Source organism: Diachasma alloeum, unplaced genomic scaffold (assembly GCF_001412515.2).
Source record: "Diachasma alloeum isolate Michigan unplaced genomic scaffold, Dall2.0 Dall_scaffold_00197, whole genome shotgun sequence".
Taxonomy (NCBI): domain Eukaryota; kingdom Metazoa; phylum Arthropoda; class Insecta; order Hymenoptera; family Braconidae; genus Diachasma; species Diachasma alloeum.
Genome location: NW_021680362.1, coordinates 1,752,033 through 1,765,567, shown reverse-complemented (window position 1 = coordinate 1,765,567; position 13,535 = coordinate 1,752,033). Strand labels below are relative to the sequence as shown.

At 34.9% G+C, this 13,535-nt stretch overlaps 2 protein-coding genes across 5 annotated transcripts in view; both read right to left on the bottom strand.

Annotated features, from left to right (window-relative positions):
• The window catches only part of LOC107048753 (laccase-4), an 8,594-nt gene extending 1,965 nt beyond the window's left edge, over positions 1–6,629 (bottom strand). The window contains exons 1-6 of the mRNA XM_015272109.1: positions 6,288–6,629; positions 4,348–4,836; positions 4,160–4,283; positions 2,985–3,199; positions 2,667–2,817; positions 942–1,380 (exon numbers count right to left, since the gene is read on the bottom strand). Of these exons, the coding sequence (XP_015127595.1) occupies positions 942–1,380; positions 2,667–2,817; positions 2,985–3,199; positions 4,160–4,283; positions 4,348–4,836; positions 6,288–6,629 (1,760 nt within the window). The remainder of the gene's footprint in view (positions 1–941; positions 1,381–2,666; positions 2,818–2,984; positions 3,200–4,159; positions 4,284–4,347; positions 4,837–6,287) is intronic.
• A 51-nt stretch (positions 6,630–6,680) lies between these two features.
• Positions 6,681–13,427, bottom strand: LOC107048792 (renin receptor). Of its 4 annotated transcripts, XM_015272186.1 has the most exons (8): positions 13,276–13,427; positions 12,986–13,113; positions 12,479–12,709; positions 10,759–11,169; positions 9,692–9,748; positions 8,921–9,091; positions 7,917–8,025; positions 6,681–7,687 (listed from the first exon to the last, which is right to left on the bottom strand). In XM_015272186.1, exons 1-8 carry the CDS (start codon positions 13,316–13,318, stop codon positions 7,608–7,610), a joined length of 1,230 nt encoding a protein of 409 aa, XP_015127672.1. In that variant the 5' UTR covers positions 13,319–13,427; the 3' UTR covers positions 6,681–7,607. The 4 variants fall into 4 exon arrangements, with proteins under 4 accessions (XP_015127672.1, XP_015127674.1, XP_015127673.1 ...); XM_015272188.1 differs by lacking the exon at positions 8,921–9,091; XM_015272187.1 differs by lacking the exon at positions 9,692–9,748.
• Positions 13,428–13,535: the final 108 nt, after the last annotated feature.

Below are 13,535 nucleotides of genomic sequence, written 5' to 3'. Positions count from 1 at the left end.
CATCAGAATTGTTAGAAAATACAGAATCAAATTTCACTTGGCGAAAAAATTCAATTTTGGCGAAAATCGACTTTCACCCTTGACCCACGTGAAAATGAAAATTTTTTTTTCCCCTTTTCTGTCACCTCCGAGGGTTTCATTGGCATCAGGGGGTCAATAAATACAGAATCAACGTTCACTGTTTTTTATTTAAACACCGCCTGCAAACGGGGAGATGAGGGTGGCTAAAATATATTCTGCAACCCTGTCTCCTCGTTGGCTACAAATTTCAACCCTCCGCATACATGCCTTCCCCTTCACCCGCTCGTAAAATCACGCGTTCTCGGTAGCATCGAGGAGGACTTCTCAGGACCGAAAAGAACTGAGGATTCGAAAGGTCTCTGGAAAAGTACGTCGCAGAACTGATTAGGACTTACCAGGTCCATCTAGGTCTGGAGAGATCTTGAAAGACCTGTGTACATCCAATCAGAACCAGATCTTCGACTCGGGGTTTGATTTTATGCCCTCTCAATATTAATTCGAAAAGAAAAACTCCCCTTGACTGCATTTACTGTTTCCAAAATTAAAAAACCGACTCTAAGATTCTGGAGAAATGCATATCAGAAATTCAAGGTTCTAAAATCCATTAAAAAAACTACTTCTTTTTTGAAAACTTTTTTTGTATCTGAGGATCTCGAGATATTGCCTCTCTTCCTCCAGAAATTTACAACCACTGAAATTCGCGGAGAAAGAGAAGAATGAGAAATGATGATAGCGCATTCGACGAGCGCTTGATACTAATCGCACGCGAGTGGTCGTCAACATCTTCCTCAGGAATGAAATTTCCACATCTTGGAAAATTCCTCGGGGTCCTTGGCATCGCCGAATGTTCCCCAACTTTGATAGCAAAAGTCATTCCCATCTCCATGTGATTAACGAGATGACAGTGGAACAGCCAGTACCCAGGGTTTGAAGCGAAGAATCTTATGACGGCGTATCCCTTCACTGGGACACTGATGTCGTCCTTGAGGGGTGGATTCTTGAACTTCTTGGGGATCTCCCCTAGCTCGTTGAGGCGCTTGACAGCCTCCAAGGAGACGCTGTCCCCCACATTCTCCATGGAGACGACGTAGAAGTCGTGTCCATGGAGATGCATCGGGTGGTCCTGGTCTCGGTTGTCACTCGTGTCCACGAAGACCATCTCCACGAGGGCGTTATGCTCGATCGGGTAGATCAGGGGACACCTGCAGTACCCCGAGTGGCATTGTTGACTGCTGAGGTCTTTGGGGGTGCAGTACATCGAGCTCTTGAGGTCCTCACGTTGAGACAGAAGGGGAGTTGACGGATTTTCGAAGCTCAGGTCGTTGATCTGGGGGTACGGGCCAGGATCGAAGTACGATTCTATGAAGGAGATCGATTGATCAATTGGTGGAGAGAAATCGGTCAACTCAGGCGCGAGTTAATTCAGTAGCGAAGTGGTAAAACAGTTTAAGTCGACTCATCTCCCAGTTGAGTTTTTGAGGAATATTTGCGAATCTATGGAAGATAGCGAAATTTGCGTAATGACATTTGTTGTAGCTCTCAATCGACTCTACAAAAAAGGTTATAACAAAAATTTTGCTACCTCCCTTAGATCCCAAGATATTCATTGAAAACTGCCTAATAGTCAAAATTAACCTGTACCGTTTTACCACTTGACTACTGAATTTCATAGAAAAATCTGACGAGTTTGATAGAAAATTCTATTGGGTTTCTATTGAATTTCTATTGGCCATTCTATTAGTTTTTGCGCGGATTCTACTGAAGACTCCATAGCTCTATTGCACGTTTTTTAATAAAACAAGTCAAATAGAAACTATTTTTGATAACTTGTGCGTAAAGTGAAATTTAATGCATACTCTACGGCCTCATATCATCACTTTCCACTAATGGTGATGAAAAATAGGGTTCCACCCTCGTGAGAAAAGTGTTCTTTAACTCGCCTTCGCCAAAAACATTTTATGCACTATTTATATTAAATAATACTAATTAAATAATACTATATTACGTATCATAGAGAAAATCAGTAGAAGTGCATCGACATTTTCTATAGAAATTCCTCAACATCGATTTTCTATGTTTTTTCCACTTCATTTCTCCTCTCTTTTCATTGAAAACGAATGAGTTGTATGGAAAAATCAAATTCTTTCAATTTTTTATACAGTTTATTGCCCATTGAAGAGACGTGCAGATAAGCTGCGAAATTCTCCAATACAATCGACCAAAAACTAATATCAAATTCGAAATTTATCTACGAAAGTTTTTCACACATGAACTCATGCACACCCTCAGAAAAGTCAATCGAGTGATTTTTTTCTGTGCGTAAGGAATTCGAAAAACATAGAAAAGATGATTTTTCGTAATTCTTTCAAGTGGCAGAACTTCATCAACGAATAATTACTAATTAATAATTATTTCAAATAATAAATATTCTTCGTAATTATTGTTAATTAATAATTATCAGTTGTTGAGCAATAATTATTCCTCAATAATTGTGAAAAAATTTATTTGAGATTTGTACCAGCTGTGCTTTCTCGAAATAACTAATTAAATTAATAATAATAATAATAGTAATAATCGCTCAGCGATTACGAGTAAAAAAAATTAATGAAACAATTAAATAATTGAATTAATTTGTCTATAATTACCGTAAGTGTTGAAGGAGAATTTGAAATAAAATGTGTGATTCGGAGTCAACGAAAGCTGTGAAGGAACAGGCGCTGAATTGTTGAGATCGATGACTCTAATCAATGAATTATTTTCGTAGCTTTCCGTTGAGATTGAGAGTGGATTGACCAACTGGAAAGGTTTATACTTCGTTTAAATTCAATATTTTTACATTTCAGACCATTCCACATCATTTCCAGGCAAAATTAGAGAATGAAAAAATGGAACGATTTCAATGATTCCATTCGGAAGCAAAAGGAAGAACACGGAAAGTCAGATTTTTTTTTTCAATTTCTTACAACTCCAGATCTGTAATTGTCCTCATATTGAACCGATCCTGTCGGTTCCTCCTGTGGGGCTTCGTTGTAGTGGAGGATTGCGGCCTCGGCGACCTTCACGTCGTCTTTGTGACAATCTCCCAGGGTTCTGTATCTTATCCAGTAATTACCAGGGGCTTTGTCGGTTGTCAAAACGAAATCGTATCGTTCCCCACCGTTCATTATGAATGTATCGACTAAAATAAGATCCTCATGAATGCACGGCCGAGAAAAAATAGGGAATTCTATTGGATTTCTACAGAAACTTCGATTAGTTTTTGGCCGATTGTATTGAAAAACTCCGCAGCTTATTGGCACATTTCATTTTTAATAGAAATGTTCAATGAATAATAGTCTATAGGAAATATCAATGTAATTCGGTTCTTCTATACAATTATTCTATTGGGAGATTCAGACATAGCCATATTCATAAATCATAATTACCGTTCAATTTTGAAACCGTCAATTAGTTAATATCATTCTTAAACTTTCAAGTATTCAAGTAATCATCAATTTAAATATTCAAATTTTGAACTATTCTATTAATCAATAATTCAGGTAGGAAGATTGCCGATTATGTGGTTAATCGATAATCCCTTTTAAGAAATTAGAAATATTCACTTGATGGAAACTTTACAGTTCGATATTATCAAACATTTAATTCATCATCAATCGGAAATTTAAACAACTAATATTATATTATTTTTAAATTAAATCAAATTTTTAATTATTTTAATAGTGATGGCCATCCCTGGAGAGATTTGCTATGGAAATTCCTCGGCGCAAATTTCCTTTTTTTTAAATTTTTATAATGAAAGGAGAAAGAAAATGAAGTGAAAAAAAACTGGAAAATTCATGTCGAGGAATTCCTGTAGAAAATGTCTCAATAGTAAAAGTTGCATCGAAGTATGAAATCGAAATTCACTAGTTTTTTCTCAGGTTTGCTGAAATTTCTGTAATTTATGGAATTTCATAGAATTTAGATGTTCAGTAGAAATCCAATAGAATTTTCTATCAAATTCGCTGCATTTTTCTACGATTTATCAAAGTTTCCGTAATTTTGGGAATTTTACCGAATTTCACCTCAAATGAAATTGAGGTTTCCTCTAATTGTTTCCATTAAAAAAATTTGTTGATACTATTATTGATGAAAATACCTTCTACTGGATCAAAAATGCCAGTTTCCGACGCAACAATCAGCATTTTATGGCCATCAATGGACACTTGTACTGGACAGTAAATAGCGGTATTAAAAATGGCTCTGAATCTGTATCGTTTCCCCTAAATTCGAAATGTCCACGATTAGTCACCATAAGACGGTAGAAAATACAAAGTCTCGACTCACTCCATCAACACGAAATATCTCCCTAGGAGTCCAGTGTGACGCTCCCTCAAATAACGAAAATTTGATATGGGCCCCACGACCATTGATAGTGAGTCCATACCCATGAACACTACCGAATTTATCGAGAGCAGTTTTCAATCGAAAAGCAGTGGCAGTGTCGAACCAGTGCCAGATGATCATCACGTGTTCAGCTAAATCGAAATCGTAGTACTTCTGCAACGGGTCATTGGGTTTTCTGACGATCAAGCTACTGTAGAGTCCATCAGAGTCTTGGAAAGCCACGTGGGCATGCCAGATGTGAGTCCCAGCAGGCGAGGCCCTGAATCTGTAAACGAACGTGTTCCCGGGGAGAATGGGGCACTGCGTGATAAAGGGACTTCCGTCCATCAATTGAGTGCCAACTTGGTGCAATCCGTGCCAGTGAATTGATGTTGATTCACTGGAAAATCCGTTCATCACGTGGACACGAATTGTATCCCCCTCACATACCTGAGTATAATTAATTTACTTGTTGAAGGACAGAATCATATATGAAAAAAAAATGGAGACTTTCTTTAATATTCTATTCATTTTCTGCAGAAAAAAAATGCGATAAAATTGTAGCGTCAAAAAAATACAATTATTATATAGAATTTCAACACAACTGCAATCCGCGATTACTTCGTTTCTTGGGCATGAATGAACTTCGCAAATTTATAACCAAGAATTCTATTGATTTTTCGTTATCAAATCGGAATATTTATCATAAATTGACGCATTAAAATTGTGTAATATTCAATAGAATTGGAACTAAACAAGAATGGAATTGCTTTATAGAATTTCAGCAAAACTCCAATAGAATTTTTTTAATAATGCACATTGTGACACAAATGACCAAGAATTTCCGGAAAAATATACAAATCTATTGATTTTAGTGAGGGATGAATGAGTTTTAGTTCATGGCTGTAATGACTGGCATGTGCTGTTCCTTGTGTTGTTATTGGGGTTTTTGCAATTTTTAATCAATTAATATTTTACGGATACTCGACACAGAGTTTATTAGAGTTTATTGTAACTGCATACCAGGCTTGCAATCGGCAGTGAAACGTCGCGATTTGACAACAAAATAGTATTCTTTAAGGCCCGGGTGTACTATCTTTCAAATGTTATCTGGATTTTTTTTATCTTTCGTAATCCAAAATTGTCAATTGAGTGGTACATCATGTAGAAATTCCCAAAAATTATGATAGAACGATAAAAAAAAATAGAAAAACTTGTGAACTTTTTCAAAGAGCGTTTTTAATTGAGATTCAGAATGAGTTGAAAAAAATTGAAATTACAAATATCTGATTTGCTGTAGCAAATTATCTGTTAGCTGTCATTTTCCATGGTGGATAACAAAACACTAACTCCTCATGGGAAGTGACAGTTAGGTATCTCAATTTTCAAAACAGTGGTATGTAGTCATCTGCCATTTTTATGTGATAAAAGTATGATTAAAAAATTTTCCAAAATATTACAACTTTTTTCAAAGAGCCTTTTCCGTAATAAATGTATGTGCAGTGTGGGAAAAGATTTACGAAATCAGTCTTCCCCCTGCATGATATTGAGTGACAGGCCGCCATTTGTCACCGTAAATCAGGTACATTTTTCAATTTCTTGTTATTCAACTTATTCTGAATATAAATTAAAAATGCTCTTTGAAAAAATTAAGAATTTTTTCTACTTTTTTTTTATTATTCATTCATAATGTTTCAAAACTTGTGCATGATGGAGGACTTAATTGACAATTTCAGATAACGAAAGATGAAAAAAAACATTGAGATAACATTCGAAAGATAGTACACCCGGGCCTTAAAATAGTATTGTTTACAGCATTGTTTAATATTATTGTTAAAAAATAGTGTTGTTTAAATAGTACTGTTTATCTTTCTTATTAGTGAGTCCTCAAATCATCTTGCCTGAATACTGGGTCCAGGCAACATGTGATTAGCAACAGCCACAGGTCTGGTGTTTCCTCCAGCAGTGATGCACCCCTGTGAATAACAATCCTCCAGTTTCACAGGACAATCCCCACAAGCAAAACTCATGGCAGTGTACTGACTCAAGAGAAACCTATAAGAACACTCCCTCTGCTCTCCCTCTCTGCACTCCCTGTAGCATTCATGCTTCTCGCCCCCAACAATAACAGGGTCTGAGTGATTCACATTACGATTTCCTATTCTCCCGAAATAAACAGACACAAAAGATGCTGTTGAGTCAAGTGGACAGAGAATTAACAACAGTACCACTAGTTCATTCATTCTGCTACAGCATGAAGCATTGATAATGGAATTTCACCGACGACTGGAGGGTTTCACCTTCGAAGTAACGTAATCTATATTATCAGATTGATACAGTAATTTTTACACTCAAGCGTGACTCCATATCACTAGACACATGTATGCACATCTTTCTTTCTATTTTTTTAACGTAGATAGTAAACATTTTAAGTAGCAATTAAATTTAAAGCTTGAAGTAATTCATTAGTGAAGTTGTGAAGTGAACAGAAAAAAGTCTTGACAGTTAGCCCTATTTATCTCGAAAACGAGTGATTTTGGGAGAAAATGCCAGAATAGCTTTTTTGTAGCTGATAAAATTTTGGACGAAAAATGTCTTTTGGCATTTTCCCTTAAATCTACTCGTTAACGAAATAATTTCACAACTGAAGTAATTAAATAAATCTCTCACAAAACTGTGACATTCATCTTGAAAATAAGTGATTTTAAAAGAAAATATCAAAAGATCTTCTTTCAGCTGATGAAATTCCGTACAAAAAATATCTTTTAACATTTTCCACAACGAGATTATTCTCTATTTAACAAAAAACAATTTATTTATCGTTTCATTAACGAATTATCGGTTTCTTCATTTATTAATTAACAACCACGTGATTCACCTTAAATTGTTCAATTAATTTTGGCTATGTATATCAGCGGGTTCTCCTCAATCTATTAATTCTTCGTTCTGTCTTATTTTGAATAATCGATTCGTATAAAGGAATGCACTGAGCCCTGTCCTCGACACACGATATTTTCTCTAAATTAGTCAGTTGATTGAATAGATGATGTTTCTACAGGGTAATTTACACGATAAAATACTCGATATTGCATTTACAACGACAATGAACTTGTGCTTAACACTCAACGTATGTTTTTTTCAGCAAACACAAGCAACTGCGATGTCTTCATGACATTGTCGACTGTTAGGTGATAATTAATGTTATGAGGATAACTTGGAGTTTAGTTATCTTTCTTCATTCTATTGGAAGTCATTCTGTAGATTATGGAGTCGCGGCCTGGATCCATTCCGGCAATGGCAACTAGAAAAAAATTCATGAATTAAAATCAAATTAGATTAAGTCGAATTAATTTAGAATCAATGAGCAAACAGAATTGCTTATTTTAATTATTTAATTATAGAGATTATATTACTATAATCACTCATAAATGACATAATCAAATTATTAATTTATTCGATTGAATTTAATTAAATTCCATTTATTTATTCAATTATTGAGAAAATGAGAATTGTGTGAATATTTTACTTACTGCAAATAGCGAGAAGAGAGAAGAAGAAAACGACCCCGAACCACAGGAAGATGTTGAAAATAACAGGATAATTAGCTGAGTACCTCTTGGAGAGTCTCAGCGTGATTGGCTGCAAGCAAAATTATCCGAAATTAATGTTATAGTCAATAAAATTCGGTAGTTTAAGTGGACAAAGGAGAAGATTCTAAAAACTTTCACAGATTATCTCGTGAGTATTCTTGTCCACAAAAAATATCTTTCGGAATCTCCTCCTCTCGTCAATGAACTACTTAATTAACAACAGAATAAATTAATAAATCCGTAAAATATTGTTGTACACCCAGAGAAATTGACAATTTGGATCGAATAAAAAGCTTCTATTCAAACTTTATTTATTTATTTATTTATTTATTGCTTTATACAGACCCAACAACCCGCAGGCCATTTATAGGATCAAAAGAACACATGAACACATGGAATAAACTTGATTTATATTCGCTTTATTAAGTAGACAGTTTAAAAAATAATTTGTTGGAATATACATATATAAATGTTTTCTTCATCCAGATAACGACTTTATTCCTCAGAATTTTAATCATTATTGAGACGATGACAAGAATTCATTGGTTAACACCAAATAATCCTTCATTTAAAATAAATGAAATATTTACTTCATTAATTCCACTGAATCATTTTCATTGAAATAAATGATTCATTAATTTCAAATGAAAATACTGTTAAAGTAAAATGAAAAATTTCAAATGATTTTTTTTATTCCATTCAAATGCGTCATTTTTCCAGATATAATCAGCGAAATAAACAGGAAACTCAAATTCGCATCCAAAGTACCTAAATAAATAAAAGAAGGTCTAAATAATTGAGCAACGGAATTTTGTTCCAAGCAGGACGATAAAAGTGCATTTCGGAAAATAAACTAGTAACGCCATAACAGGATCTCCGTGGTCTCCACCAAATCAATAAATATGGAAATTAAATGATGGGATGTTCTCGTCATCGCACAATACCTTTCCAGGATCATAATCATTTTCACTACTATGCATCGAGTGAATCTCGTGTTTCCGCTCTTTCAAATCAGACTCAGTGGTCGATTTCTCAGAGTCTCGGGTCGTTGTTTCCAATACATCGTTGATTTGCTCAACGAGCCCCTCGGTATCATTCTCCAGCTTTTGTATGCTCTATAAAATGGTTTTTTCGAGGAGTAACGGGGCCGTTTATGTACATGTTTCAACCTCAACAAGGGCGTTACTAGGTAAACTCGGTGCAGTTTAAGCATGCAGCACTTCAACTAGTTCTCTGGATTTTTAGACTAAACACTTTAGGTATGAGAAAATTCAATAGGAAATGTAACGCATTTGCTAAGATATCTTATTGAATTTCTATTGGAATTTTTCTTCAATTTCATCGGCGTTCAATTGTAATTTTATTTTTTTTGTGCATCAAATATTAATTTTTTTACATCAATTATTCGAATTTTTCTTAAATTTCGTCGAAGTTCAATTGTAATTTGATTTTTGCATCAAATGTTGATTTTTCACGTAGATTATCGGGCTGAAATGTTATCGGGCTGTTTTTTAAAAATCCGTTTTAAAAAAATATAAAATTGATGACCAATTAAAGTACTTAACAAATCACGACGCAATTCCGTAATTTCCAATGGAAAGGCAATAGAATTTTCCAGCAAATTCGATGGGTTCTATTTCTCATTATCGATTTACTAGACTTTGAATTGAATTTTTTCATACGCGTTTCTGCGCTACTTTGGTTTATTAGTGTACCTTGTCGATTTTATTCAAAGTATCGGTGAAGTTTTGGGCAGCTGCGTCCAAATTTTCCTATCGATTTGTTCAGGAGTTGAGGGAAGTGCAATTAATTTTAATTATTATTAGTACATCTTACTTCTACTTATTCTTGGGATCATTCCTTGCAAATTATGGGAGATTTCTCACCGATAAATTACCTCGATAAGGAAAGATTCTAGAGGAAAATGTGAAAAAGATCTTTTCTGTAAGAAATTATCACATGGCATTTCCTCCTAAAAAACTTATTAAAAAATCCATTATTCACAATTTCATAAGATAATTTTTTCAATGAGAAAGTACAATATTTTTGTTAATTATGCAATTATCTAACGAGTGATTCCACATTAATATTGAAACCCAAAACATTGAAAAAATAAAATTTCCTGAAAAAAACTCTTTTATAATTTCTCCTGAAACCACTCATTAACAGTTGATCATTAAATAACAAATAACAAATTAACGGGATTGTTTCATCATTCATTCTCATCTTATTTTCGTTAATGATGAAATTAATTAATTACAATTCAATTCCAAAAAGTAGTTTCACAGAATGAAATTTCCGAGAAAAAAGTCCCCTTCACATTTTCTCCGGAAACCACTCATTATTTATTGACAATTGAATAAAAAATAATAAAATAACGAAATAAAGTTCAAGTCCAAAAAGTAATTTCAAAGAATCCAATTTCCTGCAAAAAAAGTCCTTTTCACATTTTCTTCTGAAACCACTCATTAATTATTGAAAATTGAATAAAAAATGGCCAATTTCCGAAATAATTTCGCATTCGCCTCTTATTTTCGTTAATTACGAAATTAATTAATTGAATTTAATTTCAAAGAGTAATTTCAAAAAATGAAATTGCCTACAAAAAAGTCCCTTTCACATTTTCTTCTGAAACCCCTCATTAACTATTGATTATTAAATAAAAAATGACAAATTAACGAGACAATTTCGCATTCTCATCTCCCCCCTGGCCTCCTCGATCATCCGCAATGAATGAAGTAAAAATATATTGTCAAAGCAATAAATAATCCTAAAAACTTACGAGTTCTCCTGCTTTCTCTTCCCTCCGCACACGTGACTCCACAGACCTGGTGTTGCGCAGTTTATTGGCATCATTAGTGAAGACTGCGACGACGACCTGGCCGTTGTAGATGTCGGTGAAGGCGTTGGAGACGTCGTTGACAGCGTCGTTGAGGAGCTTGAGGGCCTCCTTGGTGGCCTCTGAGTCCTTCCCGTGGAGGTCCATCACTGGTCGAAGCCCGGAAACCACGAACCAGTAGACGTCTGGCTTGGAGTTGGCAGTGACGGTCGAGGGAATCTTCTGGGCAATAGCTCGGAGCAGCTGGAGCTCCTCGATGAATTTCTGGTCTTCCTCGTTGCTGAGGCTAAGGTGCTTCAGGGAGGACGCGTCCACCGGGTTTGGCTTGAGTTCCCCGAGGGCGGATTGACCCAACTGTTAGGAAGATTAATCAAAAGGAGATGATTAGAGGAGAGCATTTTTTGTGGAGAATTTTATTCTTTTTTTTCTCTCAGGTTTTCAAGTATTCGGAGAATTAAGTTGTGTAGAATTTTCAAATGAATTGATAAATTTAGTTGGGAGAGGAAGATTTAAATAAACTAATGAAGAACATTGTTTTGAAGAAGAATCTTTGTTTTAGAAGAAACGACTCCTGAACTCCGTCGTGAATGTGTAAACTAGGATAAGGACATTTTTTCGAAAATACGTTTTTTGGGTAAATCACTTTCCACCAATGATTGGGACACGATTTGGCTTTGGGAAAAAATTTCTGCAAAAATTCAGTTATCCTAGTTTAGCTATTCATAACAGAAATGTTTCTGTAGAGCTGATATTTTATTAAATTTGTAGAAAATGATTTGAATAGACGCCTGAGTGGAAGGAGAAGAGTTCAAATTAATTCTGAACTGCTCATGTTAATATCTTCACAAGGAAGAGTTTTAAAAAAATGCTTCAAGTATCATTTGAAATATCAGTCTGTAAATTTCGAAAATTTTTGAAAAACATTCACAAAATCCACTAATAAATACTCACAATCTTTATTTTAAAAGAAACGATTTCTGAAATATTTCTGTAGAGCTAATATTTTACAAAATATTTGGAACATGATTTGAATCGAATCGTGAGTGGACGGAGACGAGTTGAAATTAATTCTGAAATGCTCATGTGAATATCTTTACAAGGAAGAGTTAAAAAAATGCTTCAAGTATAATTTAAAATATCAGTCTGTAAATTTCGAAAAATTTTGAAAAACATTCACAAAATCCACTAATAAATAGGGGAGGATGGGGTAAAATGGACACCTTTGATATTTAAAGAAATATTTATAACTCAGAGACAGATTCATCAATGGAAATCAGTTTAGGCTCAACACAAAGGGAAAGAATCCTTCTTTTTATTGAAAAATAAAAAAAAAACATGTCACCAACAATTCAACCTGTCATTAAAATTTAAAAAAGTCAAAAGTATCCATTTTACCCCATTCTCTCCTACTCACAATCTTTATTATAGAAGAAACGACTTCTGAAATATTTCCGCAGAGCTAATATTTTACTAAATATTTGAAAAATGATTTGAATCGAATCTTAAGTGGAAAAACATGAGTTCAAATTAATTCTGAAATGCTCATGTGAATATCTTTACAAGGAAGAGTTTAAGAGAAACGCTTCAAATATCATTTCAAACAAGTCTGCACTTGTTGAAATTTTTTTAAAAACACCCACAAAATTCATTAATAAATACTCACAGCATCAAGACCATCACCAACGCAGATCCTAACGAGAGTATTATTATTATCTCGTTCCTCCAGACGACGAGAGACAGCCTGCCAAGTGGTTTCCTCCACTTCGTCGACATTCAGAGGGAAATGTTTACCCCTGGGTGACTTCACAGACTCCACTCCCTCAATAGCAATGCTCACGAGTGCCTCTGGTAGGGCGAAAGGATCTCTGATTGTGACTCCATCCCACGGTTGAGTCTGCAGAGAGCAGAAAGATATTAAAGATAATAAACTAATTTTATAAAAGACAGATTAAATAAAAGAGAGGGAAATAAGATGATCTTCAATCGTCAATAGCTCAGGATTGGCAGAGTGGAATTCAATATATTTTTATTTATTTTGAAGGTATTTTTGCAGGCTTCAAAATGAGATGTGACTCTTCCAAATCGAATCTTTGAGTCATGAGATATTGAGGATTTAAGAAGATCCATGTTGTCCACCCTCTCCTAATAATAATTTTCAAGTTTTATTTACTAATTTGGGTGTGTATCCAAGAACAACAGTGAAAACTTCCTTCAGGAAGCTCTGGTTGATGATCTGCGACCCCTCGAATTGAACACTAGCAGGATTATTAAGAATGATGAGCTCTCCATCGGCCAGAACTGTAGATCACCCCAAAAACAATGGACCATAAATATCCATCAATATTTAGACGATAAACTAATTATTATCGCCACACCCACTCATTCAAAAGTGGATGAGCAGATCCTGGAGCACCCAGGGGTTGAATTCGTGGAGAATTGAGGAAACTGTTGGGAACTCACCTGTGCCGATGGCGAAAACCGCGAGGAATATGATCTTTAACATTTTTTCACTACTGTAAAGGCGAATTCACTTGAATAAAGGGTTTTATTTCAGAGCTCTATCCTAACCCAGTGATTTCCGAATTCTGAAACCACCGAACCGATCATATGACGTGAATTAGTACCTGAGACGATGGTAGAGGCGTAGTCACGAGGTTTCGAAGGCGGGAGAAACCTTTATGGCGAACGTTTTTCGAAAAAAAAATTGCCCACGTGTGAAC

Coding starts and splice junctions, on each gene's coding strand:
- LOC107048792 (XM_015272186.1), bottom strand. CDS start 13,318: ATGTTAAAGATCATATTCCTCGCGGTTTTCGCCATCGGCACAG. Junction 12,710..12,985: donor TTGGATACACACCCAAATTA/GTAAATAAAACT, acceptor TGCTCTCTGCAG/ACTCAACCGTGGGATGGAGT. Junction 7,688..7,916: donor CTCTCTTCTCGCTATTTGCA/GTAAGTAAAATA, acceptor ATTTTTTTCTAG/TTGCCATTGCCGGAATGGAT.